General features: G+C 55.8%; 2 protein-coding genes across 3 annotated transcripts in view; one reads left to right on the top strand and one right to left on the bottom strand.

Moving 5' to 3' along the window:
* Positions 1-27,279, bottom strand: part of SLC5A10 (solute carrier family 5 member 10) — a gene marked incomplete at both ends in the record, with an annotated part of 60,772 nt that overhangs the window by 14,434 nt on the left and 19,059 nt on the right. For both annotated transcript variants that reach the window (XM_084236453.1, XM_084236452.1), the window contains one exon: positions 22,349-22,484. In XM_084236453.1, coding sequence (XP_084092579.1) covers positions 22,349-22,484 — 136 coding nt within the window. The remainder of the gene's footprint in view (positions 1-22,348; positions 22,485-27,279) is intronic.
* FAM83G (family with sequence similarity 83 member G) lies at positions 772-27,185 on the top strand (the record flags this gene model as incomplete). Its single annotated transcript, XM_084236451.1, has 5 exons — positions 772-1,293; positions 13,065-13,232; positions 19,770-19,894; positions 20,505-21,750; positions 26,778-27,185. The coding sequence occupies 5 exons, from the start codon at positions 772-774 to the stop codon at positions 27,183-27,185; spliced, it is 2,469 nt and encodes an 822-aa protein (XP_084092577.1).

Below are 27,279 nucleotides of genomic sequence, written 5' to 3' on the forward strand. Positions count from 1 at the left end.
TAGTCACCGGCCCGCCGCCGCCGGTGCGCCCCGCTCCGCCCGCGCGGCTCCTCTCGCTGGCCCTGCGCTGAGCCGCGCCCGCGCCCACCGGGTAAGCGAGTCCCGGCCCGCGGGCCCGGGCCCCCCGCGGGGTGCTGCCGCCCGCCAGCCGCACTTCCCCAGCCTCCTCCGGGCTGGCCCCTCAGGTTGCCTATCCCCACGTCCCTGGATCGTCCGAACCCCCCTCCACCTCTCCCCGGAAGCCCTAGGAATGCGGGGCGCCCCTGAGCTGGGCTAGAGGCCTCCTGAGTTCTGTCTCCCGCCTCCCGCTCGGAAACTTCTAGGAAGTTCCCGCCTGTCCTAGTTTTCTCTGAAGTTGCCTAGGACTTCAGGTAGCTCCAGGTATCTGGGATATGGGTCCCCTGACCCCTGCAGATACTGGCACACCGGTCCCTGGGATGTGTCCCGACGTGCCCCTGCTTAGATCCCCCATCCCACTCCCTGCTGGTCTCTCTCGCCACCGCCCTCTGAGCCCTGCTCCGCCCCAGCCCCGCCCCTCGCCCCTCCCCTTCCCCGCCTGCACTCTGACCTGACCCTTGCATTCACCTTCTTTCTCCCACAGGCTCCTTATGGGCAGAGGAGCAGAGGCAGCCTTGAGGCCCCAGAGTGTGCTGTGCCCGCCCTGGGCCAAAATCGGGATTCTGTCCTCGCTGAGTCGGACTTTGGTGAACCGAACTTGCTGAGTGGTGTGACTCCTGCCTTCTCCAGCAGAAGCAGTGGGCAGGTGGCACCATGGCCTTCTCCCAGGTGCAGTGCCTGGATGACAGTCATGTCAACTGGCGCTCAAGCGAGTCCAAGCCTGAGTTCTTCTACAGCGAGGAGCAGCGGCTGGCTCTGGAGGCCCTGGTGGCCGATGGCACTGACGCCTTCTATGAAGTGCTGAAGCGGGAGAACATCCGAGATTTCCTCTCTGAGCTGGAGCGCAAGCGCATCCTAGAGACCATCGAGGTGTATGACCCAGGCTCTGAGGACCCCAGGGGCACGGGCCACGCTCGAGGGCCCGCGGAGGATGGTGTTGGTGACAGCGAGGAGAACAGTAGGCCAGGTGGGGCCCCCACTGAGGCGGAGCCGCCACCCTCACTGGAGTATTGGCCCCAAAAGTCAGACCGCTCCATCCCACAGCTGGACCTGGGCTGGCCCGACACCATCGCCTACCGGGGCGTGACCCGGGCCAGTGTCTACATGCAGCCCCCTATTGACGGGCAGGCCCACATCAAAGAGGTGGTACGCAAGATGATCAGCCAGGCCCAAAAGGTGAGCCAGCTACTGATCGGGAGTCCCTGGAGAGGAAACTGACCCAGTGGGCCAGACTGGCCCCTCAAGAGCTCCCCCCACCTCAGTGCCTGCTCACTCAGTCCAGCAGCCAACACGGAGATGTCAAACGGTCCCCTATGGGTCTCTTGGCTGCTTCCTCTTCTATCTTCATGGGACTTGTTGGTGTCTTTGTAGAAGGAAAGGGTGCCAGGATTCCCTAGCAGGTGATATTGGGCTGCACCATTTGAAAGGGCCTATCTGTATTGTTGAGGGATGTTTCTGATTCCCCCAGACATGATGAGCAGGTACCCCTAGAAGAAGGTGCTGCAATGGGGTGGGGCAAAGGAGGATTTTGGACTTTCTCTCACTTACTGTCCCTCTGGATGACTGTGATTAATGTCTGAGAAGCAGGAAAATGCAAGTGCTCTGGTGTTGTTTTTGCTAGGGTGGGGAGTAGGCATGGAGACTGAGAAGTAGCCTGTGTCTATCTGAGGCTGGCCTAGAGGTCTGAGTTCAAATGTGCCTGTTTCTTGACTTTGCTGGGCAACAGAGAGCAAGTGTCTTGCCCTCTCTGGGCCTCTTCTTGAGCTTTGCAATGACAGAACTTCTCCAGGCTGGAATGTGGGAGATGGCATCATACGTTCTTCATGGGTGGGAAACTCAGTGAATCCAGCTGAAAGTTGTTCACTTAGTTGAATTTCACCACAGGAAGGGACCTCTGCCACGGTCTGGACCTCCTCTTCACGACCCTTGCCAAATTGTGCAGTGTTCTTGGTGTGGATAGACAGTCTCAGCTTATACACTGACACACTTTCTGAGAAGGGGTGCTCACCACTTTCGGGGAGAGCCAGGCCATTGCTGGATAGCTATGAACATGAGCAGGGACTTCTCCCCCAAGTGGAAGTGTCTCTTCATGGTTTCAAAGCATATCCTGACATGATTGATAAAGCCTGCCTAGCGAGCTATGTTGAGAAGGATTCTGAAGTCAGGTCTGGGTTCAGCAGAGAGTAGTGAGTGATTAGTAAAGTCTGTGCTGGCCTTGGGTCATGGGCCAGGAATTTCTAGCGGAGTCTAATCCCTTCACTGTCCTGGGCCACCAAATCAGACAAGACAAGAAGGCTGACTTTGAAGACATCCTGGCTGACAGATAGGGCCTGGGGAATTTTGGAGCACAGAAACCAAAAGTGGGTCAGGAGCTGAGAAGGTGGTCACAGCTTAGGTTTCTATAAAGGTGGAGTTCCTGTCCCCCAAGGGGGCTGGCCGAGTTAGATAGACTGTGTCAGGGAGCCTGGCTCTTAGCCTGATCCCAGGCAGCTTTAGGGCTTCAGGTTTCTAGTCTAAAAAATGGAGGTGTTGAGGATAAAAGGCTGAGTCTTTCGCTATTATGAAGATGGCATCAGGTGACCTGAGAGAGAAGGAGTTGGAAGAAGAGGCAGGGATGTGGGAGGAGGGAAGGGCCCCCATAGTTTTCAAACTGAATAATCTGCCCCACACCTGCCATGGGGTATGTGCTGCTGACATGGGTACCTGACTTGAGGTCGCAGAACCCAGTTTTCAAGGAGGCCTTTTGGGTTCCCATTACCCAGCCTCTACTCCTTTTTTTTTTAATGGGGAAACTGAGACCCTGGTGGTGCCAGGGTTCCCCCCGCTCTGTGCCTCTCCTTCCTACCAGGAGAGGCTAGGCAGACACCAGTTCCCAGCTTGGCATGAGAACAGCCAGAGTCTAATCTCCCCCAGACAGAAAGACAGCCTGGCCCAGTGATGGGGCCAGATAGGGGTGCCTGGGGCCAGGTTAGGCACTTAGAGCATCCTGCCCACGTCTCTACAGCCAGGGCTGAGACCTAGCCACAGCATACAATCCCACACATCCACCCCCCCCAACTTCATTTGCTCCCCCAAAAGCCCCACAAAGTTATTGGTGTCACCTGTCCTAGGTGACATAGCCAGGAGATAGTCAGGTTTGAATCCCCAGTCTGTGTGGCACCACATCTGGTGCTCTCCTACAGCCCTGACAGGTAGGCTGTGGCCCTGCCTTCATCTCTCTCGGTGTGGGGCTCACCGAGACTGCCGCCCACTCTCAGACAGCAAGGAGCCTTGCAGGCGCAATGGGAGGAGGCTCAGAGGTGACAGAGGCCAAGAGCCTCATCTTTCAGATGGGAAAGGTGCAGCAGGGAGAAGCACAGGGATTTGTTTGCACCCCACAGCACCGTGTTAGCAGCTTCTGCTTTCCAGCCGGCCTGCTTCCCTGTCACATTCACCTCGGGACTTACGGCCAACATGGTGTGTGCGTGAGCTGGCTGTGATGACAATAGCTAGTTTTATTGAGTGTGAGGCATTTTATAATCTTAGTTATCTGCCCCATTTTTCAGATGTAGAAACTGAGGCCCAACTGGTTAGTCCCTGCCAAGGTTACCTAGCAAGTTCTTGAGTGGAGGGGTGGAGCCCAGTCTGTGTTGTCTTCAGACTCTAGGACAGGTCCCCTGCCCATCCTCCCCCAGCCCTGGCAGGACACAGTGATAGGCAGGGCAGGGAGGGGCAGATCCTCCAAGCTGCCTGCAATCCTCCTCTCTCCTCTGCTCAGACGGTTTCTCAGGCTTGCAGGGGCCAGGCCTTGATGCTGACAGACGCTGACGGGGCGTTTTGCCTGGCCCGCCCAGCGGATCTCCCTATACCTTATCTCTCCCCATGAATCACTTTCTTGCCCCTCATACCTGCGTCCGCCTCTTACCCCCATCCCCACACCAGTGCAGGCACAATGTCCCCTTCCCCAGGCCTGGGATGAGGATCCCACTGTCCAGCTGCCTGGTCCAAACCCTGGCCCCCTTCCACTGAGGCACCTGGGCTGGGGCTGCTGGAGCTGAGTCAGGATGGCCCAGGCCGCCTCCTCAGTTGGTATGTCGTCAGCACGGCAGGCAGACCCTGGGGCAGGGAAATGACACAGCACACACTCAGCCTGCCCCCAGCTCAGCTGCTGGGAGTGGCTGTGTTCCCGTCAGGGCTACCACAGTCCCCCCCCTTTCCCAAAAGACTAGAATGGAGCTAATGGGTCACAGTACTAGGAGTCAAGAATGTGGGGTCCCTACTCTGCTTCTCCTGCTGTGTGACTTGAAATGAGCCCCAGCTCCTCTCCGAGCCCGAGCCCATGTCATCGCATCTGTAAAATGGGTACAGGCGTGGAAGCCTGTTTCGGGTCCCGTCAGCTCTGACACCCTGCTCCCCTGTGATTCTGAACTCCTCTGAGACAAGACCTGGTGCGTCCTGGGTCTAGCCCCACCGGGCTCCAGCTCCCCCAGATGGAAGGTCACCTGCCTGCCCCACCCCTAGCCCCCTGGAGCCAATGACTTATCTGGGGAAAAAACCTGCTGTGGGGTTCCAACTGCATACCAGAGGCCGGGCCTGTAGTATCACGTCTGGGAAGGATGAGCCTCAGCCTCGCTCTGCTGCAGCCTCTGAGGAAAGGGGTGAGGCTGGGCTGGGTCAGGGAGGGTTTGGGGAGGGAGTGCTACACACACACGCGCACACACATGTGCGCACGCACAGTATAGGGGCAGGACTCCTAGCAGGATCTCTTTACTAGCCCTGACAGCCAGGAATGCCCCCAAAGCTGGGGCAAATCTTATACAGGAGAGGAAGCTAAGGAAGAATAACAAAAGACTTGACTAGAACTTAGATCGTACACCTGCCAAGCCAGGGCTTGGGAATGGAGACCCAGAGACATTAAGTTTCTTGCCTAGGGCCACACAGCAGGAAGGGACTGTAACCAGTTTTCATGATGCCCGATTAACCCTACATCTTTTCTGCCAGGCCCCCGCCTTCACATGCTGAAGTCTTGGCCCACGGCTTGGCTCCAGGAGAATAAAAGCAGCTTAATGAGGCATTTATTAAATGCCAACTATATGCCAGGTGCTGAGCGGGCACTTTACCTAAACTGTAATCCTTCCAGTAGGGGTACTTCATGAAGTAGGTGTTGTCTCACAGTGTAGATGAGGAAAGTGAGACTTGATGGGGACCAGAGAGGTTGAAAAACTTTCTCAAGGTCACAGAGCTAGTAGGTGGAAGAGGTTGGCTCAGCATCCAGGCCTGCAGGCTTTGGGCCCCCTTTGTCTGGAGAAGTGTCTTGTCTATTCTTTTGGAGCCTGCCCCTTTGGGAGCACTGGAACCTCAATACCAGCCCCCAGCTTGACTCAGGACAGTAAAAGCATTTTCATTAAGCTCCATGTCCTCATCAGACTCCCAAATCTGAGTGCACTAGCACTGGCGAGAACAGGGGAGCCAAGCCCACCGTGGGCCAGGCCCAGTGGACCAGGAGGGAGGCTGTCGTTATCCCTGAGTTGGTGACACAGGAGCAGCCTTGTTGCTTCAAGAGGCCCCAGGGTTGGCCCAGTCAGCTCTTCCAGGGACACGCTGGGGCCCAGAGTGGGCAGCAGCTGGCCCAGGCTCCCACAGCGGGTTCGGGGAGTTGTCTTGTGCCTGCGCTAGCAACTCCCAGCCCAGTGCCCAGGGCCCTCACCTGCCAGGTGGGGAACCATCTGATAACATAATCCAAGGTGTTGGCTCTCATTCTTGTCTTCTCCAAAGGCTTCCTACCCAACGGCATATGCATCTTAATTGAGAGTCTGGAGCAGCTCTGGGCGTTTTCATCTTAATTGAGAGTTTGGAGAGTGTCGGGAGCTTCTCTGCCAGGAAGGAGGGCTGGCACCTCTGGGCCAGGTGCTTGTCAGGCTCCTGAAGCACAGGGCCGGCAGCCTCACACCTACCGGTGCTGCCCTCCCTCCCACCAAGCCAGGAGGCAGGCCTGCCATCACACTCATGTCACATATGGGGATGCCAGGGTGCTGAGGGTCAGAGCAGGCCACGGCCTGCTGAATGTCACACAGGAGTCTCTGGTGTTGCGAGCCTGTCCTGGGCTCCACAGACCCCCAGTCTCCCTGCTTTGGCAGGTTCACCTGAACCCCAGGACTGTCCTCCTGGGCTAGCAGAGGAGGACTGGGCCTCTCCACGGCCACTGGCTCACCTTCCCAGCTCTGCAACCCCCTTGCTGCTTGCCTTGGGCCTCAGTTTCTTCATCTGTAAAATGGGATTGGGCACTTGTCTGGCAGTGACCACTAACAGTTGTCAGCACTATGGGGTCCCCCTGACTTCACCCTCATGCAGGTGGGCCCTGGTTGGGTGGGCTGCACCGGCTTCCTTTGCAGGGTCTGCATGATCCCAGCTTCAGGCGCCTTCCCAGGTTAAATGCCACGCAAGGCAACAGGAAGACAGGCTTCTGTATAGGGGACCCAGGTAGGAGCCCCAGCTCTGCTGTTGCCTAGCCCTGCTGCCCAGGGTGCCACTCCCCCTCCAGCACTGCATTCCTCCCTCAGGGCCATGATGCTGCCAGTGCCTAATCAGTCATAGTGAGATCGAAATGGAAAAAGGGAATGTAAAGCATTTGGTGTGGTATCTAGCACAAGCTGACATTCAGTTAATGCCAGTTCTCTTCCCTCTTTTCCTCTGCCCTCATGTGCACACCTCTCTTTCTTGGGGAGTAGTCTGGGTTGAGAATGGTGAGCTTCCCACCCTGGAGGAATTCAGACAGGGACTGGTGCGACGCAGCAGGGAGGACGTGTGACGTAGGTGGCCCAGGACCTCAACCTGCCCTGATTTGTTGTGAACCGTGGGCACGTACTTTTCAGAGCAGTTTTCATGGTGGTTTAGGGTGCTCAGTAACCCCACATTATCTGTCATTCTTGGACACCAGAGAAGCTAGGGTTTTAAAGGTTTTTAAACTTAAGATTCTGAGATTTTTGACTTGAAAATTCCTAACTTGTCCCACACATCTACTATGGAATGGGCTGGCTGACTCACGCACCTGCACCTGAAAGCTTGGAGGCTCTGATGTCCCTCAGGGCCAGTGGGAAGAGAGACGTGCTTGTCTTCTGTCTCATCCACAGGCCACAGCCCTGGTCACCTGATGACCTTCCCCACTCTATGTTGGTCCCTGTCCCTGAGCATTCCTGAGCCATGGTGACAGGACCCATGTCCACCTGGGGAAGGCTGGAGACTGAGGGCAGGGCCCCATGCCGCTGGGCTGGGCTGGTCAGAGGGCTCTGGGTGGGACCAGTATGTGCTTATTGACCCCCATTTGGCTGCAGCCATTTGGCGCTCAGGAGTCCTGAGCTTCCTTTAATTGTCCTTAATGAGGCTTCTGTCTTAATAGTCCAGAGGGTGGGGAGGTTTTTCCAGAGCTGACAAATATCTGAGAGGAGAAACCTCAAATTCTTCAATCCAACGTCCCTTGTTCCAGAAAAGAGGAACTGAGGCTGAGAATGGGGAAGTGCCCTGCCTTAGACTACCAGGGAAGGAGTGATAGAGCTGTGAGCCCCTGGGCATTTACATTCCAGGCAGTGCTCCTGGCTTTGTTTGTTTCAGAACGTGAGGTAGGCCCTGGAAGGCGATGGGCAGCTGGAATGTACACAGGATCCCCCTCTGGGAAGGAAGCTAGGAGCTGGAAGCCTCTGCCACCATCTGACTGCGTGTCCCTTGGATCCTAACTCCTCCCTGGAAAATAGAAGTGGTCATCATTGCCCCTTCTTGATCCTGGAAAAGGGTGTCAGTAGTTAATCTTGGCCATCCTGACCCCACCTTGGTTCGCATTTGCTACTGTCTGCAAAGTAGCAAAGAGGATGCTTTGCTCCCTGTCTACCCAAGAGGCGGGACCCAGGTGGTCCGTGACAGGTAATCAGAACCAAAAGATGCACAAACTGATTTGGAGGGTGCTGGAGTCAGGGGAGCACAGCCCACAGTGGGACCAGTGCCCACTCCTAAACTTCTGGAGGCCTGCCCAGTGCCTGGAGAACCAGGTCTTTCAGACCTAGCAGCAGTAGGGAAAGGGAGTACTGGGGCACATTGAGGGTATGGGAAACTGAGGCCCTGTGTCCGGGTCTGCCCCAGTCCTGCTGCTGGAGGAGAGGGTGGGGCAGGAGAGCAACCCTTTCTGTCAATTCCACACTCCCAGTAAGGGAAGGGGGAGCTGTGTTTTCACTATGGAAACAGCTGCAAGCCCTGGACTCTCAGCCCCATGAGTGTACAAGGGGGTGATGGTATCTATAACGCAGGTCTGCGGAAGAAGATTTCTCTCAGCTTTTTTATGTCTGAGAAGGTCCTCGTTTCATCTTTGGTTTTGAAAGCTATTTTTCCGGAGCATGGAATTCCAGGTTAACAGTTTTTCTGTGAAGTGTCTTAAAGATGTTGCTTCTAGCTTAAGTTGATTCTGAGAAGTCTGCTTATCTTTGTTCTTCAATATGTGATTCTCTCTCTCTCTCTCTCTCTAGCTGCTTTTAAGATTTTCCTCTTCATCGCTGTTTTTAAGGGATATAATTACAATGTTCCTTGGCACCATTTTCTTCATGTCTCTTCTGCTTAGAATTCATTGAACTTCCTGGACTTGTGGTTGTATAGTGAAAATGTTATGGACATTGTTTTTTCAAGTGTTTTTCTGTCTTTCCTCACCACCCTCCTCCTGTTCAATTTATGAAACTTCAATTACATATATATTAGACCTTTGATATTGACCTACAGTTCACTGACACCCTATGCTGTTTTTTCAATCCCTTTCTCGGTTTGAATTGTTTCTAGTTCACTGATACTTTCTCCTGTAGTGTCTAATCTGCTTTGAATCCCATACAGAGTATTTTTCATGCTTATTTACCCACTATTTAGGCAGAGTTCTGAGAACTCTTGTATAGACCTTGAGTGTTAGAGGAGCCTGCATTCTGGTTTGAGGGAATGTAAGTGATTCCTGATCCTGTGTGAGCACCAGTGGTTTTTCCCAGTGTCCCTTTCCAGGGGCCTGATTCTCTCCCTGTGTCCGTGGTTCCTCCAGAGCATGTACTGCTGGCTTAGCAGCTGAAGCTTGAGGGGGCACCCTCTGCAGATCTCTGGATTTTGTTCTGTCATCACTCTCCCCTTTGGTTACGCCATCCTGCAAATTCTGGCTGCTATGCTCTGAGCCAACACTTCTCCACTTACCTCCACCAACCCTCCCTCCTTGTGCTGCAGCCTGGGGGAGACCAAGGCACGCCCAGGCTGACTCTCTTTTTTCCCCCTCTCTCAGGCCTCACCATGCTTGCTGTGCTGCCTCTTGGTCGTGGGCTCATAGATTTTGCTTGCTTTTTGATTGCTAAAACAGGAGTGTGAGTACAGGTTCTGTTACTCCATTGTGGCTGGGAATGGAAGTTGAATCCAAGGTCATGGTGGCCACTGTCCCAACTTGTAGGACAGTCTGCAACATTCCCTGTATCATTCCCATGAGGAACTATCCTCCCCCAGCCTCCAGCAGCCACAGAGAGCAGGGCAGGTGATGATTCTCAGCCTGTCCACCCCCATGGGTACTGTGAGTCTGGGAGATCAGGACTCCAATGGGTGTCACGAGGAGGCTGATAATCAACTGCTAGGTGCTGACTGTGGACTCTTGGGTCATGAACTGACTCTGTACCTGTGTTGTTCAATTCACCCTCCAACAGCCATGCGGGTGGGCATTGAAACACCCTAGGAGGAAACCGCAGCCCTTGCCCCAGGTCACACAGCTTCACAGGAGCACAGTCTAGAGCCTGGCCTGTGCTGCCACCATCAGAGCCATAGAGACAGACCCAAAGATGCAAGACTCTCCCCACCTTCTGCACTTTCCAGGTGGTAAAATGGAGGCCCACAAGGGGCAGGAACTTGCTTGTGCACAGTGTAGGTGGTCACTTTTGGCCTCCTGGCTCCAGGGCAGATGGGATGAATCTTTCTCCCAGTCTACTCTGGAGCACTTTGAGTGGAGAAACCATGGCTGTCCCTACCTGAGAACCTAAGCGGGTGAGGCAGACAGGTCATTCAGAGGGAGCTCTGGGTGAGAAACTACCCCCACCTACCAGGTTTCAGGATCCAGGCCTTGGAGAGACAGCATGCCACCCAGTGAGTTGCTGGGGCCAAGGCTTTCCAGATTCCAGCCTCCCCTCTCTCTTTTCTATGGCTCTGATTTGGTCTTGCCCAGAGTATGTGTGGGATGGGGTCAAGGAGGTGACTGGTGGTTTCTCTAGGTTGGCCTCGAGATAGACCAAATGTACCCCCACTTGGCAGATAGGGAAACCTGGGGTTCAGGAGGGGCTGTGGCCCTGGGTTGCCCTCCTTTCTGCACTCTCTTCTGGGCTGAGCCACTTGGACACATTCTCACATTCTTTGTCACAAAAAGCTCCCTGACACCCACCTTAGTTAGGCTAGCCCTGCACTGGGCCTGGATGTGGGTCCTTGAAGAGCTCCCAGTGTCATGGGCATGCTCAGTCACTCAAACAGATAATTAGGTGATGTAGTGAATCCCTCTGTACCTCAGTTCCCTCGTCTATAAGATGGGAATATTAACTGCTATGCTGAAGCATAATTTGTGAAGACCTAAAGGATGGCAGTTGTCATTATAAGCTTTTGCACAGTGAAGGCGCAGCACTGGTCTGCATACTCTTGAGCAGAAGACCCTGTGGGTGCAGCACAGCCCTGGGCTTGACTCTAGAGTCTCCAGCCAGCTTTCCTATATATGAAACAGTAAGGGCATGACAGGACTTAAGGAACAGGACTTCAAAAACTCCTGTGACTGACTAAACAGGGCAAGCTGTGGGAGGATCAAGTTCCCCTTCCCGCCCCCAACATCAGCTGGCACCTGTTAGAACCCCTCCATTGAGCACCCATGGGCACCAAGCCCAAACCCCAGGGCGAGCCACTGCTCAGCCCTGGAACCCCACGGGGGCTCCACCATGGGGGCAGGCCCCAACAGATCCAGGCCAACAGCACACCATCCTTGGATTCTGCACCCTGCCTGCCAGAGGGCAACGTGGGGAACAACACACATGGAGCGGTCCTGCTGGGGCTCGTCACCTAGCCCAGGCCCAGGGCGAGTCCCTGGAACCAAGCCTGACAGATCCTTGAGGAGGGTGGGGGGCAGCAAGGAGGGCAAGGGTGGCAGCTTCCAGGGGAAGCGTATGGCTGCAACCTTTCCAGGGTGGCCCACGAGCTATTCAGCTGCAGGGGCAGTTTATTCAAGAGGATACTGAGATTGAAGCAACTTTAGGATGGTGGGGTACTAGGGGAGAAGTCCCTGCCACCACCCCACCCACCTCAGGACTTCATCACCCTTGAGGGCCTGGTAGTAAAATTCCAAACTTGTGAGCCCACCCCGCTCTCACATTGTGCCTTATGCAGCTTCTCCTCCACCCCCTCGTCACCCAATCTCTGGCTTTTCCTTAAGCATCTCCTGGAGCTCACTCCTCTCAAAACCCCTGCATAACTTTGGGGTCAGAAAGCAATCCACCTTCCCATGGCTGCCCCTGCACACACTGTAGCTGCTCACTCTGCCCCATCTAAAACAGCCCTTCAGAGACTCAAACACGGTGAGTGATTGGCCCCCAGAGGACGGAGCAAACTCCAGGCCTCAGTTATCCGGGAGCCGTGGCTGGTCCCACAGCTTCGCTACACTTGTTGAACCAATGAGAAAACTGGGCCCAGAGAAACTAAATGTCTTACCTAGAGTCACTCTTGTGGTTGCAGGGCAGGGAGAGGCCCAGGAGCAGCTGGATAAGCCCACTGGAGTGTGCAGACACGTCCCCTGCTGACCCCACCCAGTCTGCCTCCCTGTCACACTGTGTCAACAATCCCAGAGAAGGGAGTGTGCTAGGCCACCCTCGTGGCAGGCCTGGGTAGGTTCTAACCTGACTGTCCCCAGCTTGCTGTGTGACCCAGAGCTTTGTGTAAGGCTCCTCCAGAAAATTCTCAAGTCTAGGATGGGGCAGTGACACCAGCCTTGGAGGTTCAGCAGTATCCAACCCCGGGCTGACATTGCTGCCCAGTGTCCGGGAGAAGGCATAGAGAGACTGAGCTCCGCTGACCACCCGAGGCAGGCAGCTCTTCATCTCCCTGCACAATCCTTCCCTACTCTTCCTTCCTCATGTCTGAGCTCTGGCCAGTGCCTGCCAGCCTGGGACGAATCACTGCCCACACCAGCAGTGGCTAGGCTGGGGGTGGGGTAGATGCACCCTGACTTCTGTGACCCCAGCCTGCACCAGGTCCAGGAAGTTGGAGGTCAACTGTTGTGGGGACAGATATCAGATGACAGGAAAAGTACATGTGCTGGATTGGGCTCTGTCCAAACCAGACAGGACAGGTGGCAGCAAAGGAACCTTCCCAAGTCCACACCAGCCTGAGGATACACGGGGCTGCACCAGCTGCTGCCTCCCCTGGCTAGTCACACCTCTGGTTCATCTGGGCCTCCAGAGATACCGGTGGAATGGTGGGGTGGCCTGCCCCGAGGCCAGAAATACAACCCAGGAATAGACTGCAGCAGGGTCCCTGGGCTGAACCCTGACACCCACAAGGAAGGAGGCCTCCTTGGGAGCTGAGTCAAGTTCCAAGCCTCAGGATGCAGACCCTTCCTGACTCCCAAAACCTTTGCGAGGTAACCTTCCAGGCCCCTCCTTGACATTCTCTTCCCTTCTCATCTCGTGCCTGCCACGGTGCCTGGCTTAGTCTTCTGTGGTCTTGTGTTACAGAAACAGCAGGCATGGGCAATGTGCTCCTCTCATGCTCTGCTGCCCCGGAGTCCAGCCTGAGTCACCAACTGAGAATCTCATATCCTAATTGTCAACTCCTAACCCTAGAATTTCACTTCCTGGTCCTAGTCCTGAGGCTGCAGGAGCCTCAGGTACCTCAAGAAGTACCTATCCCCTCCACTGTGCTGCCTGACAGCCCGTTCTCTCTTCTCCCAGGTGATAGCTGTGGTCATGGACATGTTCACTGACGTGGACATCTTCAAGGACCTACTGGACGCCGGCTTCAAGAGGAAGGTGGCCGTGTACATCATTGTGGATGAGAGTAACATCAAGTACTTCCTGCACATGTGCGAGCGGGCCCGCATGCACATGGGTCATCTCAAGGTGAGCCCCCTGGTTGGTCAGTCACAAACACTGTAAACACCTGCCTTCTAGCGTTAGAGCCATAGGAACATAGAGTTCAATCATTCTAGAGCCTCCTGCTAAGTGGTCACCTGGCTTCTGGTTGAATGCCCTGAGGGACAGAACACACACTATCTCCAGTAGTCAGAGATAAGATAACATTATTAAGGGCCTGCTGACCAGGTTTTAGAGCCCACACCAGGGCTCTAAAGCAGCCTGTGCCACACTGGTTACCTGTCTTTGTTTGCACGCCTCCAGTGACAAGGTGCTCACTAGCCCAGCTCCAGCAACTCACACCCTAGCTGGAGAGCTCTGATTTCAGGGAAGTCCTTTCTCGGGTTTATGCCAAATTCTTTGTCTCTATCAGTCCACCCACTGGTTTTAGTATCTGACTCTGGCAAGAAGCTCCTTTGGCTGAGGTCAGAGCAAAAGGCTTCCTTGATGTCTGCAAAGTTGAACTGGATCTGAGGAGCAATAGTAGAGAAAAGGAGCAGAGGTGGAGAAGTCAGGATGGGCCCAGGTTCTCCGTGCTCCTTCAGGGTGTGTCCTCGGCCATGTCCTCCCCTGCGGGTATAGGATCCCAGCAGAGGGGCCCATGGGCCAGTATGGCCAGGCTCTTCTACTCAGACAACCTGATGTTTGGTGACTTGTGTGGGGACAGAGGGGGCCCTCCTTCCACCTAGCCATCACTTGGCACCTACGTGTGTGCAGCGCGTTCCCTAGAGAGTACAGGTCAGTATGCAGTCATGTGATATAATGCAGTAATTAATAACAATAATGACAGCTAATGCTTCCACAGCATTTGGCCCCATCCTTGGCACTTAATCCGATTAAGTTATTTACTCCTGATAACAACCCAGTGGGGTAGGGCAGCTGTTCCCATTTTACAGATGAGGAGGTAGAGGAGATGCCAGGCTCACCCACTGCTGGTCAGTTAAGGATAAGGGGAGTGGGGCCAGCACCAGATCCCTCTGGCTCAGCACAACCTCTGACAGGTCAGATTCCTTGGGCTTCAGACCTGTGATCTGAGCAAAACCTCAGGAGGCGGCGCCGCCAGGCTGCTTAATGAGGGACTGGGCCCTTGCCTGTAATTTGTCAGCATTCGTCAAATGCGCACCTTCTCTCCACTCCCCTCCCCAACCGGCTCAATCCTTTCAAGTGGGTATGAGCTCTCCAGGTGGCGAGTCTCTGACTGCTGGGACATTTTTATGTGGTCTCCCTGGTGCTCTGACCCCAAGCCCCACGCTCACCTGCCGCTCTGCCTGCCATGTAATTAACAATGGGGATCGACTCTCATGGCAGACAGCTCACGCTGGAGGAGGTCCAGAGTGTAGAAAAGGCGGCTTTTGAAACATGAATGCAGAGGCCTCAGCCCTGTAGGAGAACCTTGGGGCTCTCTATCCCGCCCTCTCCCATGCGCAGGAAGAGACCCAATGGGACCATCCTCCTTCACACCTGCCTCGTGCCCAAGTCACATCACTCAGCCCCCTCTCATCCATGCTGATGGGGATCCTATCCCAGGTTGGCCATTCCAGAAGACTCAACCCCTGTCCAGTGCCCTAGGGCCTCTTCTTAGGAGGGAAGTCCCAGATGCAAGGCTCTGGGAGTTTTCAGTGCCTCCAGGAGGTAGGAAGTGGCTAGGCTGAGAATGTGGCCAGAAGGCTGCAGGACTCCCTGCTACATCTGCTCCCACCTAAAAGCCAGTAGTGAGAAATCAGCATAGACAACGAGGGCAAGACCCTTGTCCCTGACCCTGGCTGAGGCTGCACTGGGCCACAGCCAACCCAGTGCTGCCCACATGACTCCCTGCTCCCGACCTGCTGTGCGACTCGGGCTGTGGCTCACCTCTCTGAGCCTCCAGTGCCTCATGGCCATAATGATGCCTCATAGGTTTGTCTGAGGATGAAATTAGAGGAGACAATGGTTATAAAAGTGTTCTGTGAGCTAAGGGGAGTTACGCAGCTGTTGGCAATAACAAGAAATTATAAACCCTAGGCCCTGGGCAGGGGAGGGGGTGACAGTAAGGCCTCCTCTCCCACTTCAGCTTAAAAATGAGTCTATAGCCTGGGGCATGGGAGGGACAGCTCAAACTGAGGGTCCGTGACCCAGCTTGTCCCCTCTGGAGAAGGGGAAAGTTCTGCAGGGTGACAGTGACGTGCCCAGGAGCTGGAAGCTGTGGGAAGGCCAAGCACCCTCATGGGAAAGAACATCAACCCTGACTTCACTCTTGTTTTTGAACCTGCCCCCTCCACAGCCTAGGCCAATGGCCAAAGACTCCTGGGGGCTCAGCTTGGCCAAGTGTCACTATGTTGAGGGCCTGGCAGCATGGCCTGCCTCCCTGCCCGCAGGCCAGCTGGGCCCGGACCTGTCTCAGAAGCACTTCCTTTGCTGGTAATCCCTGGGCCCGCCCTCGGCTGCCTGCCGCCCCTGCCAGCCCTGCAGCAACCTGCCCTTAGATCCTACAGGCTCCGGGTACTGGTTATACCTGGTGGGATCATACTTGTGACCATGGGGGTGTAGGGCATCAGTCTGCGGGTAACATCAGGAGCTCCAGCTCCAAATCCCATCTCTGCTACCTGCACCCCAGCTCTAATACCCGAACCCCAGCTCTGCCACCTGCACAGGAACCTTGGGCAGAACACTGAAACTTCCTAGGCCTCAGTTCTTCTTGTTTGAAAAATGGGATTATTGCTATTTATTTGGCAAGACTGCTATGAAGAGTGAAGGCAGCCATGTGGGGGCAGTGCGCTCAGTAATGAACTCCCTGCCCATCCTGTCCTTGCTTGGGATGGCCGTAACTCCTTCCAGGAGACCCTAGCTCTGATCTGAGTGCCAAAGAGCTTCCTTCCCTCTGAGCCATGGTGTGACTGGGCACCACCCTCATGCACCCTTCCTTCCAGCCAGCCCCCACCAACCTCCTTCCTGAGCTCTGAGTTCACACCAGTGTGTTCTTGAAACAGGCTGTATTGCTTGGGTCAACCCTAAGCTGGTCTCCAGGTGATCGGGAAGGACATGCACCAGCACCTCCCAGTGTGAGATTTCAGCCATCCCCCAAGCACCCCAGCCTGCCACCTCAGCCTTTTCCCTGAGGATCCGGAGGGAAGTGTGGGGACGACACCGCATATTACAAGTGGGAAGCAGAACCTGGTCTTCTCACCCCTCTGGGTCACAGGGCCAGGCCATGTGACCAAGCCACATTTGGGTGCTGAGGGATACCCCAAAGCCAGTGGGAGCCAGGCTGGACCTCACAGCGCATAGCTTAGGGAGGAAAAGGGTTATAAGATGCCTGGGTACTCTGAAAAGCTAGCTGACTTTGTGCAGCCAAACTGGAAAAACCAGCAGCCACTTGGGCAAAGGCCGGACCCATTTCTTATGAACAAAGAAATACCAGCCAGGGTGGCCATGGGAAGGCACTTGGTAAGGATGCAAAGACTCAGCCTGCAGCTCAGGGTCTATGCTGAACAGGCCAACCCTGCTTCTGGTGCTCAGCCCCGCCTCCCCTCCCCCCCACACCTGCCTTCTCTGATGCAGGCCTGGATCTGTGATGAATTCAGTGTGGGGCAGTGCTTCTCACACAGGGGGCTTGTCTGGCTGGGCATATGTCAATGTCTGGAACGCTCCCAGTACTGGCATGTGCTGGGTGGAGGCCAGGGATGGCGATAAAATTCTGTGATGCACAGGACAGGTCCCAAATCCAGAATATCGGTAAGATTGAGACTGAGTAACCGCCCTGGTGCCCAGCACATGGGGACATGGGCTCTCTGCCCCCTGCTCATCACACACCTGGGCCAATCTCGCTGTCACCAGTCAAACCTGGTCAAGACATATCTCGGGGGCTCCCTACTCTGTGGACTTGGGAGATGACTGTAGGCCCTGGCAGGGGATAAGAGGGGAAGGAGCTGCCAAGTACTGCTGAAGGCCTCACGTACCACTGAAAGACTAGTCACTCCCCTTCTGCGCACATAACCATCAAGTTCTGCTGATAGTCCTGGCTTCTTAAATGGCTGACTCCATTTCAGATATTTTCTGGTCCTCTGTGTCTGTCCTGTCTGGCCCTGATTAGAGTGGAAAGTGCCCACCTCCACTGTACTGGCATCTTCTGGCCCACCAGGCCTTTGATTTTGTGGCTTCATTCAGCCCTGAAGCGTAAAAATGGTAGGCCTATTCCATAGATGAGGAAACTGAGACATGGAAAGCTGAGTTGGAATCTGGTGCCAGGACTGAAGATATGTTTGACTGGAGCTCGATTGCCCTGGAACCACCCTGCTCTGGGCAACTTCAGGCACCTCTGCCTCCTCCCAGCCTGTGGGTGGGCTTTGTAGAGGGCAAGTTCATCTCCATATGAGCACAGGGGGCCTGGTGTGGATGCAGGCCGGGGTGCTAGTGCCCACCCCACCCTCCTTGGGGCAGAAGACCCCCTCAGAGCCCACGGAGTACTGCACAGCCATCCTCTGTTGTCCTCTCAGGGACCCATCACTTGCCCCCTTTCATGAAGAAACTAAGGTTCCAGAGGGTCCAAGGACTTGACTGGGGTGTCCTCCACCCTACCTGCTGTGTTCTCTGCTGGGGGTGTCCCAGGGCTCAGAGACAATGCGGCTTTGTGGGATCCTCCACCTCTGCTCACCTGAGCCCTGGCTCCTGAGACATTACCTCATCTGGGCCAGGCCCCATGGGGCGGGGCCCACCCAGGAACAAACAGGCAGGGATCTGCCACAAGGCGGGAAGGGGGGCGGCCACAAGCCCCCACCTGTTGTGGAGTCCCAGGGCTAGATGGGCCTCAGAGCTCCATGCCAGCCCCCAGCGTGCAGACAGAGAAACTGAACCAGCAGGACCCAGAGCCTTGCCGAGCGTCACATGGCCAAGGCCTGCCTCTCGCCCAGAGTTGAGTCACTTGGAGGTATTGGTGGTAACCTCCTGAGCCCTTCATTTGGACAGGGCTTGGAGTGGTGTGGGGCAGACATTGGTTCAGGGGATAGAGGCCGGCAGCCATTCTTCTAGGCTGAAGAAGGGCCCCAGCATTAGGAGCACAGCATCAGGAGCCCACAGAAGCCACAGAACTGGTCTGTGGTTAGGCACAGGTGACAGGGAAGGCCTCACACTGCCTCCAGGATCTTTGTTCTGACTCCTGGCCTCCCAGCACTCTTGGTGCTAGGTACAAAGTCACGAGCAATAATTGTCCTGGGCTGAGGCCAGCTTCCTGTTGAGTTGGCTGTGTGCAGACAGGCAGCCTGGGGGTGCTGGGAACTGGCCTGGGAGCAGAGGCTTATCTGCTTTCTGGGCTGGGTCCATTAACAGGATGATTGTTCACACCATGGCAGGGTGGGCATCCATGGAGACCTGCCCCTCAACCTCTGTGGATAGTGCCTGAGCCCTCCCCTTGAAGAGAGGGGTCTGGAACCTGACACAGAAGGGACCAGGACAGGAGCAGCTGGACAGTGGGTTGGAGAGGTGGACAGGCTCTGGCTCTCAGACCCTCCCTTTCTCTGTGTGCCCCCTGCCCTGCTTCAGGCCCACCTTCTTACCCACAGCACCCTTGCTGTCCTCTACATCCTGCTCTCCATTCCTTTCATTACACCCTCCCCACTGGATACCAGGACCGTTCCCTATCTCTTCCTGCGCGAAATCCTCCCATGGCTCCCTACTCTCCTCAGGCCAGAGTCAGGCCTTGGAGCAGGTGCAGGGTCTTTCATCAGCATCCAGCTGAGCCCGCTCTGCAGGCTCTGTCCTCCACCCTCCTCCCCCAAAGTCCTCAAATGCCTTAAACAGACTGCTGCTCTCCTGGCCAGGCCTTTGTATTCCAAAACTGGAATGCCACTGTCCCTTCCCACCCTGGCCCCCTCGCTCATCTTTCACACATCAGCCCTTTCCTGGGAGCCTCCCCACCTCCCTAGCTGGGACTATTTCTTATCTCCCTCCCCCTCACCTCCAATGTGGGATCCTTGTCACATTCATCTCTATGTCTGCTGCCGGGGCCTCTTGACAAAGAGGTGGGCTGTTAATAAGCTGGGGCCAGTGAGTAGGCCAGAGCCAGACGTGGGGTAGTCACAGAACAACCTAGTGGTGAAACTGTGCCGGAGCTCCTCAGAAGAGTGAGACTTCTGTCACAAGGGGCGTGCAAACAGACCTGTCAGGACACTGTTGAGCGGGCTCCTGTCCTGAGCAGGTGTCGGATTCACGGGACTTGTGTGAACAATGAGATCCCCAGCCTGACTGCAGACCTGAGTCGGAATCTGCCGGGCCCAGGAACCTGTGTTGCTAACACACCACACCAACGTTGCTCACAACAGAGACCCGTCTCCCTCCTGCCGTGAGGTTCTACATTGGGGTAACCTCAGCCATCCCCTCAACTCCTGGGTCTCAGCCAGGCTCACCCTGCCCTTCCTGGGGTCTGCCATGCCCCACCATGGCTTTTCACACCTCTGTCCCTCGGAGCAAGAATCTCCTCGTTGCGAGGGGAGAGATGCCAGCACCAGTGGTCACTGCTTTATGTGTCATTCTGTCTGCTGTCCCCCAACACAGAATCTCAGGGTGCGGAGCAGCGGGGGAACAGAGTTCTTCACGCGGTCAGCCACCAAGTTCAAGGGAGCCCTGGCACAGAAGTTCATGTTCGTGGATGGAGACCGTGCCATCTGTGGCTCCTACAGGTGACTTTGAGCTTTTCCAGGGTGCCCAGGAACAGACAGTTCCAGTTCCCAGGCGGTTTCTGCCCTTAATCCTGCCTTATAAAACCCTGGTTATTCCAGGTCATTGGTCCCAAAACTGCTGAGGTGTGAGCAGGTCGGGGCACACCCATGCTCTGAAAACAGAGAGAAGGGCTTTCTTCCTGGAGACTGTAGTTTCAGCCTAGAGGTGTCACCAGCCTGGAGGTGGGGTGTGGGCCAGGCCCTTTGGGTCGTCACTCAGAGCTGCCCTAGGGAGGCGGTGGTGGCAAAGACCCCGATGTTGACACCAGCACCCAGGGCTGCTCTGGGCATCCTGAGTGGCCTTATGGGGTGAAATACTGCAAGGAGTGGGGATGGTGTCATTTTACACAGGCTCCAGACTCGGGTCTGACCCCATGGCAGGCGCCCTCTACCCCCACTTGCTTTTCAATCCCATAGGGGCCCTGTAGCCAGAGCCTGATGAGCACCAGCCTATGGGTGCTCTTGGCTCATTCAGAGGCCTAAAATAGGGAGACCCGGGCAGATGCCCTAGAGAGGGTCTCCCCCACACCCCCACATGCCTGACCTGACTGCCCCTCTCCCTGTGTTGTAGCTTCACGTGGTCAGCCGCAAGGACAGACCGGAACTTGATCTCCGTCCTGTCCGGCCAGGTGGTGGAAATGTTTGATCGGCAGTTCCAGGAGCTGTACCTCATGTCACACAGTGTCAGCCTCAAGGGTGTCCCCATGGAGAAGGAGCCCGAGCCAGAGCCCATCGTGCTGCCCTCTGTGGTCCCACTAGTGCCCTCGGGCACTGTAGCCAAGAAGCTTGTTAACCCTAAGTATGCACTGGTCAAGGCCAAGAGTGCTGATGAGATTGCCAAGACGTCCTCTGAGAAGCAGGAGGTCAAGAAGCCCCCAGGGCTACGGGGCCCAGCGCTGCCTGAGCGGCCGGGAGACCTCCTCGAGCCTCCCCCCCTCATCCACCCAGGGCTGCTCAACCTGGAGCGGGCCAACATGTTCGACTACCTGCCCACGTGGGTGGAGCCGGACCCAGAGCCCGGCAGTGACATTCTGGGCTACATCAATATCATCGATCCTAACATCTGGAACCCCCAACCCAGCCAGATGAACCGAATCAAGATCCGGGACACGTCCCAGACCGGCGCTCAGCTGTGGAGGCAGAACCAGGACTCCAGCCCCACCCCAAGGCCCACTACACCCATGAATGGGGTCCCCACTGAGAACGGCCTTCCCCAGAGTGACCCTGAGCCACAGCCCCCTGTACCCAAGCCCAGGACAGTCCCCGTGGCAGACCTACTTGCCCAGGATGACAGGGGTGTTGGCTGGTCCCTGGAGAGCCCAGAAGAGGAAGCACCCCAGAATGGGACAGACCATGGGCTGTCCAGGATGGTGGGCCCAGACCACAACCCCCTCCAGCGGCAGCTGTCTATGACCCAGGATGACGCCAATGATGGGGAGGCAGTGATCCCCAATGGGCTTGACGGGGAGGAGGAGGAAGATGATGATGACTATGTGACCCTCAGTGACCAGGACAGCCTCTCAGGCAGCTCCAGCCTTGGCCCTGGACCCCGGCGGCCCTCGCTGGCCTCCTCTTCCATTTCAGATGAGTATTTTGAGGTGAGGGAGCGCTCAGCACCTCCCCGGAGGCGACACTTAGAACAGGTGGCCAATGGGCCAGCCCAGCACGCCCGCCGACAGCTGGGTGCCCCCCACACAACCCGAGGGACCTTTGGTGGACGCCTGGTTGCCTCCCCATGGGCTCAGGGTCGGGAGAGAGAAGAGACAAGCACTTCGAGGAGGATGCAGGCCTCGCACTCCATGGACAAGGAGGCACAGGTGAGTCAGGGTCCCCATGCACCAGGGATGCTAGGAACCCTCCCCCAAACCTCCCGAGTGCTCAGAGCTGCCATCTGCTGAATAATGAGTCCCTGGCTCAGGAGGCTTTCCTGGTTACAGATGGGGAATTGAATAGAATAGGGGAGAGGGCAGGAACCACCTGGGATCGTGTGACACACCATTAGCAACAGTGGGGACCCTTTGCTTCAGTATCCCCCAAAAGGCAACCCAAGCCAGCCACTGGAGCCGAAAAAAAAAGGCACTTAACACACCCAGAGGTTTCAGATGCCTGGTGTCATGGGATGTGACACCACGCTGCCCGTGAGCGTCTTCCCCATGGGTTGCCGACCATGAGATGGTGGCAGCACAGAGATGTTCCTTCACACCCTCCAGGTCACACAGCAGTAAGTGGTCCTCATCCTGACCTTATGTCAAGCCACCTTCCACTGTGGTCCCAAGGGACCCCTCTCCTGCCCTGTCCCCTAGGCTGGGAAACAGCTGACATGTGTCCTTTGCCTTTCCTGGTAAACTTTGAAGACCAGGGACCCAGAAGCCTGGCACCTTGCAGCTCCCGCTCCTCCTCCCAAGCCTATCCTACCTGGAAACAGCACACGGCTGATCATGCCCGGCATGATCATAAGTACCATGGGCAGCATCTTGAGGTAGCTGGCCAGGATGGAGCCCCCCTTGGCATGGTTCAGGTCCCGGGCAGATAGTGACCGCTGGACGATGACCTGGAAGCAGGAGAAGGGAGTGAGTTCCAGCCCACGCAGGGACACCTGGCCAGCCTTGGGGTGTGCTCCCCTTAGCCTGAGACAAGTGCAGCCCAAGTGCAGTACCCCAGGGCATGCCCAGCAGAAGCAGAGCTCATCCTTAATGGCTGAGCAGCTAGGGCCATGGTGCTCTTCTTCCAAGGCCTTGCTCTCCCCATCTGTCCAGTAGGGTGGTGTGGACACTTCCTGGCCCACCGCCCGGCAATTGTCAGGGCTGGAGTGATATCAGGGGCTCCCCCCAACCCCTGATTTCCCAGCCCCTCTCAGGAGTGGCTGGCACACTCAGGCACGTGCCGGGAGTGCATGCTGGCACCAACTGTTTTGTGTCCCTGGCAGAGGTTGGGAGCTGGAAGATCTGGAATTCTAGAAAACTAGCAGTTCAGTAGTGGAGGGGTGCTGGACACTGCCTGTTGACAACTTCTTATGTGGCCTCAGGCAAATCCTAATGACCTTTTCCAGATCTGCAAAATGGTGGAGGGGGGCGGTCATCGGATTAATGGCATGAATGGCTTCTGGGTCCCTGGTCTTCAAAGTTTACCAGGAAAGCTCTGACATTACGAGTCAGCTTTTTAAGAAATGGCTTTATCAAGATAGAATTCACATATGGTTCACCCACCTAAACTATAATTCAGTGGGTTTTGGCATGTTCAGAGTTGTGCACCTTATCAGTTTGAAATGTTAGTGTTTTTCCTTAGCTGTCTCACAGTTTAAATCACCACCTCCAGTTCAGTAGTAGAAATGATCTGTGATTTTAACTTATTTTCCAAACATGCAAGTTTGACCAACAGCTCCCAGCATTTTCTTTTTTTTAAGATTTATTTTTTGATTTATACAATAGCTGGGGTACAGGCCAGAGGCGCAGGAGGGTGAGAGGATTCACCAGAGACAGAGCGGGGAGCAGAACAGGCAGACAGACCAAAAGCATTGCTGAGGGGAGCAGTGGGCACAACAGGAGAGGTCGGCCACGCCATGTGGGTTTCTCCCTGGCTGGCCAGGAATCAAACCCACGCTGCAGAGGCTGTGGACAGTTTCACAACACTGCCCTCAACCCGCTGCACCACCAGGGAGGCCCAGCTCCCAGCACTTTCCTATAAGATGTGACTCTCAGCAGCACTGGGAGTGCAGGGCAAGCTGGTCTCAGTCCTGCTTCTCCGCCAGCTCTCTGGGTATCAGACAAGCGCTGGCCTCGGTCTCCCTGTCTGGACAATGAAGGGGTTGGACCAGATTCCCTGCAGACCATCCCCCTCAGATGTCCTGCGAGACCAAGACCCAGGGCCTCACTCCTCCTGCGAGAAAAGTTCCGTTTCCCTAAAGCTCTCCACGTCCTATTCTGTTAATTCATGTTAAATCATTCTGTGTGGGGCAGGTACTGTTGCGCCATTGTACGGGTGAAGAAGCTGAGGCTCAGGGTCCCAGCAGAGCGAGTATCAGGTAGCAAGGCCACTCCTATGATGTTGGGACTACTGCCCCCCAGCGCCTCTCAACACCGGCCCAGTCTTCACCTCCCAGGCCCACTGTGCACTTGTCTGCAAAATGAGATGTTCTCTTCCCCCACGGGGTTGCTGCAAAGACTAAGTGAGGCTATTCTGTGGTGGCCAAGCCCATGCCCAGCTGGGCATGAGTTCCCTGAGTTTTAGGTTTCAGTTTTAGGGTGCAGGCTTCAGGGCCAGTAATGGTTGGGCACTGGTCCAAGGGCCTTTGAACCCTGGCTCCACCCTTCAGGGGGGTCCTGAACTGGCCTGGGTGCCCCAGATGGGGACAAGAGAACACCCCTGTGGGTGAAACAAGGTCACAGGAAGTACACACTCAGCACTGCCTGCTCTGCCCTAGGGGCCCTGAAACTGTGGCCCCTGCTCTGACTAACAGCGTAAAGAGGATGACACTGTCTCAAGCAAGAGTGCAGCAGCAGGTGACAGAATGGTCACCACCAGAGTGTGCGGGGCCCCAGGAGACCTTCTGGTCTGTGACCCTCCTGTTGTATAGACAGGAAAGCTGAGGCCAGGCATTGGCAGGGGCAGGGCCCAGGTGGGAGCCCAAGCTAGGGCTCTCTGCCCCGTGGACTTTCTGCCTGCTGTCTTGCCAGTTCTGTTTGTTTTGATTGTAAGAGTGTCACTTCCTCATAATGGGTGAGTTAGAAGATAGTGGAAAAGTTAAGATAATAAAAAGTGCCTGAGCTTCCAACATAGAGAACTGCCACCCGGCACCAGCCAGCCTGGGCATCTTGAAGGTCTGCCCCGGGCAGGGGGCTGAGCCAGCCCTGCAGGTGCCTTGCAGTGCCCCTGGTGGCTGGTGAGGGTCACAGCAGAGCCACAGCCTTCAGTGGGAGCAGGCTGGCAGCATGTCCCAGCATGCAGGCCTCTGCATTGCAGGGGTCTCTGGGCCCAGGCCACTGGCAGACCCAGTCTGAGCAGGAAGAGGACAGGAAGGTGAGGCCAGGCCATGGGCCCCAAATGCCGATGGTACTCTGCACCTTGGAGTCAGTGGTGCCCCCCCTCCATCCCCTGTGTGACCCTCTCATCCATGCAGTGAGTCCCTAACTAAAGGCCAGGTGTATGCTGACTCACTTAGCCTTCATGGGAAAATCTCCTGAATGATGTCCTGCCCAGAGTCACCAGTGCCGCGCCAGGCCCTGCTGAATGGGAAGAAAAGGAGAGGTGCCCGGGGTATAAGGGCGCAGGCTTGTCCTCAGCCCTTCCAGGGGACCAGGGCAGGCACCTGCTGTGGGGCCACTGATTCCAGAGCTGGAAGCCCGCTTGAGGGACATAGCAGGTGTGGGAATTTGGGGGTACCATGTTACAGATGGGGGACACCCCCCAGAGTTTCTGAAGTCCCCCAACCTGAATTGCTTCTATTGTCATAGCCCAGTGAGGATCTTTACACAAACACACTGAACACGCAGTGCTCGGGGGAGGAGCGGAGGCTGGGGGCCCCCTGGGCACGTCCCTCTCTGGACAGGCAGCGTGGGTTATGCTCTGTTAGGATGACAAACGTGCTTGCGGGAAATTACCCTTAGCATCTACCATATGTAACATTTCTCCAGCTCGTAGTAGGGGGTGCCTTTATCCATAGGTACTGACAATTCTTTTTTCTTTTATTATTTGTCTTATTATCTATCATTGTATATAAAACCCCAACCACTCGGGTTGTCTCAAAGTCCTGATGACAGGAAATCTGACCAATTACTGGATGTGTCACCTACAGCCTCGGTCTCTTCACGATCATGTCCCCTTATCCCTGTAACAGATTCTGTCCCAAATGCCACCGTTTGTAAAGCAGTTGAGATATGTGCACTGTAGTTGACACTTGCTGTACTTGGAATAATAGCTCAGGAGAAATAGAAGCTTATGTGGAGAAGAATTAGCCAAAATACTCTTTGGCTACAGGAAGTAAGAAAACCTGATCCTCTGCAGGATTTGTTTAATTTGTTGCCAGAAAACATTGATTCATGGTTTAGAAAAATCTTTCAGGTAGGATTCCTACTGTTGTCACTTGTCCTTGGCATAATTTTACTGGTTAAACTGTGTTCTGTTGTCCCTCCACTCTGGTGCAGATCCCAGCTATGCCCTTTGGGCCTCAGTGTTCCGGCCTGTGAAAGGGGCTGGCCTGGTTGCCTCACAGGAAGACGGGCCTCTTCCACCCCACAGGCCTGGCTGGGTTGGCCCTCAGGCCTAGCTGCCTGCCCGTGGTAGCTGATCCAGAGGTGCAGACGTCCATCAGGCTTTACCTAGTGAGACTGCTGCTTCCGAGGCCTTTTCCCACCTGAGTGCTGCCTGGAGCTGCCACATCCAGAGGAAGGCAGGGCAGGTGCCATTGCCTGCTTTCTCCCAGAGAGGGGCCATGGCCTTCTGAGGTCACCTGGTGGGTTCACAGCTCGAGAGGACTAGAGTCAGACTGGAAGAAGTCCCACACCCAGCACTCAGCAGAACTCCAGTTGAGGTGCTGCATCTCACAGCCTGGGCCAGCCCCTTTTACAGAAGGAGGAGGCTGGGGCAGGGGCCATAAGGAACAGAAGGAACTTGCCCTACCACAGCCACAAAAGGTGGGATTATCCCCATATGACGCATGGGGAAACTGAGGCTCAAATTTGTGAAACAAAACGTGACTAGGCCCACCAGCTGGTGAATGGTAGGGCCAGGAGATAAACCAGGTGTGCTGGCTGCAGCCTCCCTGGCAAGAGTACTGAGGGGAGGGACGGAGTTATCCACAGCTGCCCCTGCCCCCTGGATCTCACTTTCTCTTCTCTCTCTCCCCCAGGGCCAGCAGTTCCACCATTATGGAGTCCCTGCCTCAGGGACCAGGGATAAAGATGGCTTCCCACGGCATTTGAGAACCCCAGGGCCCCCAAGGTACCGCCCTGCTACTAATAATGCCCAGACCTCTACTAGGAAAGTGGGCCCGGCTGTGGCAAGCCCCCACCACTGGCAGACCAAGGGCAGCCCAGTGCCCCGCATACTGCCTGATGCTGGGAGCCCAAGGCTGACCCGAAACACTAACCCCCTTGCCGACGGCCGGGGCACCGAGGTGCATCCAGGTCCTTTAGGACTGCCATACTCCAAACTCTCCCAGTCGAAGCACCTGAAGGCCAGGACGGGCAGCAGCCAGTGGGCCTCATCTGATTCTAAACGGAGGGTCCAACCCCCCCGGGACCACAAGGACCCCTAGCACTTACTCCTGCGCCTGGAGCCATGCCATCCTCAGCCCCCACCTCAGCCCAGACACCATGCAGGTGCTCTCAGCGCCATGCCAGGAACTGACA

This window comes from Talpa europaea (genome assembly GCF_964194135.1).
Source record: "Talpa europaea genome assembly, chromosome: 7".
Lineage (NCBI taxonomy): Eukaryota > Metazoa > Chordata > Mammalia > Eulipotyphla > Talpidae > Talpa > Talpa europaea.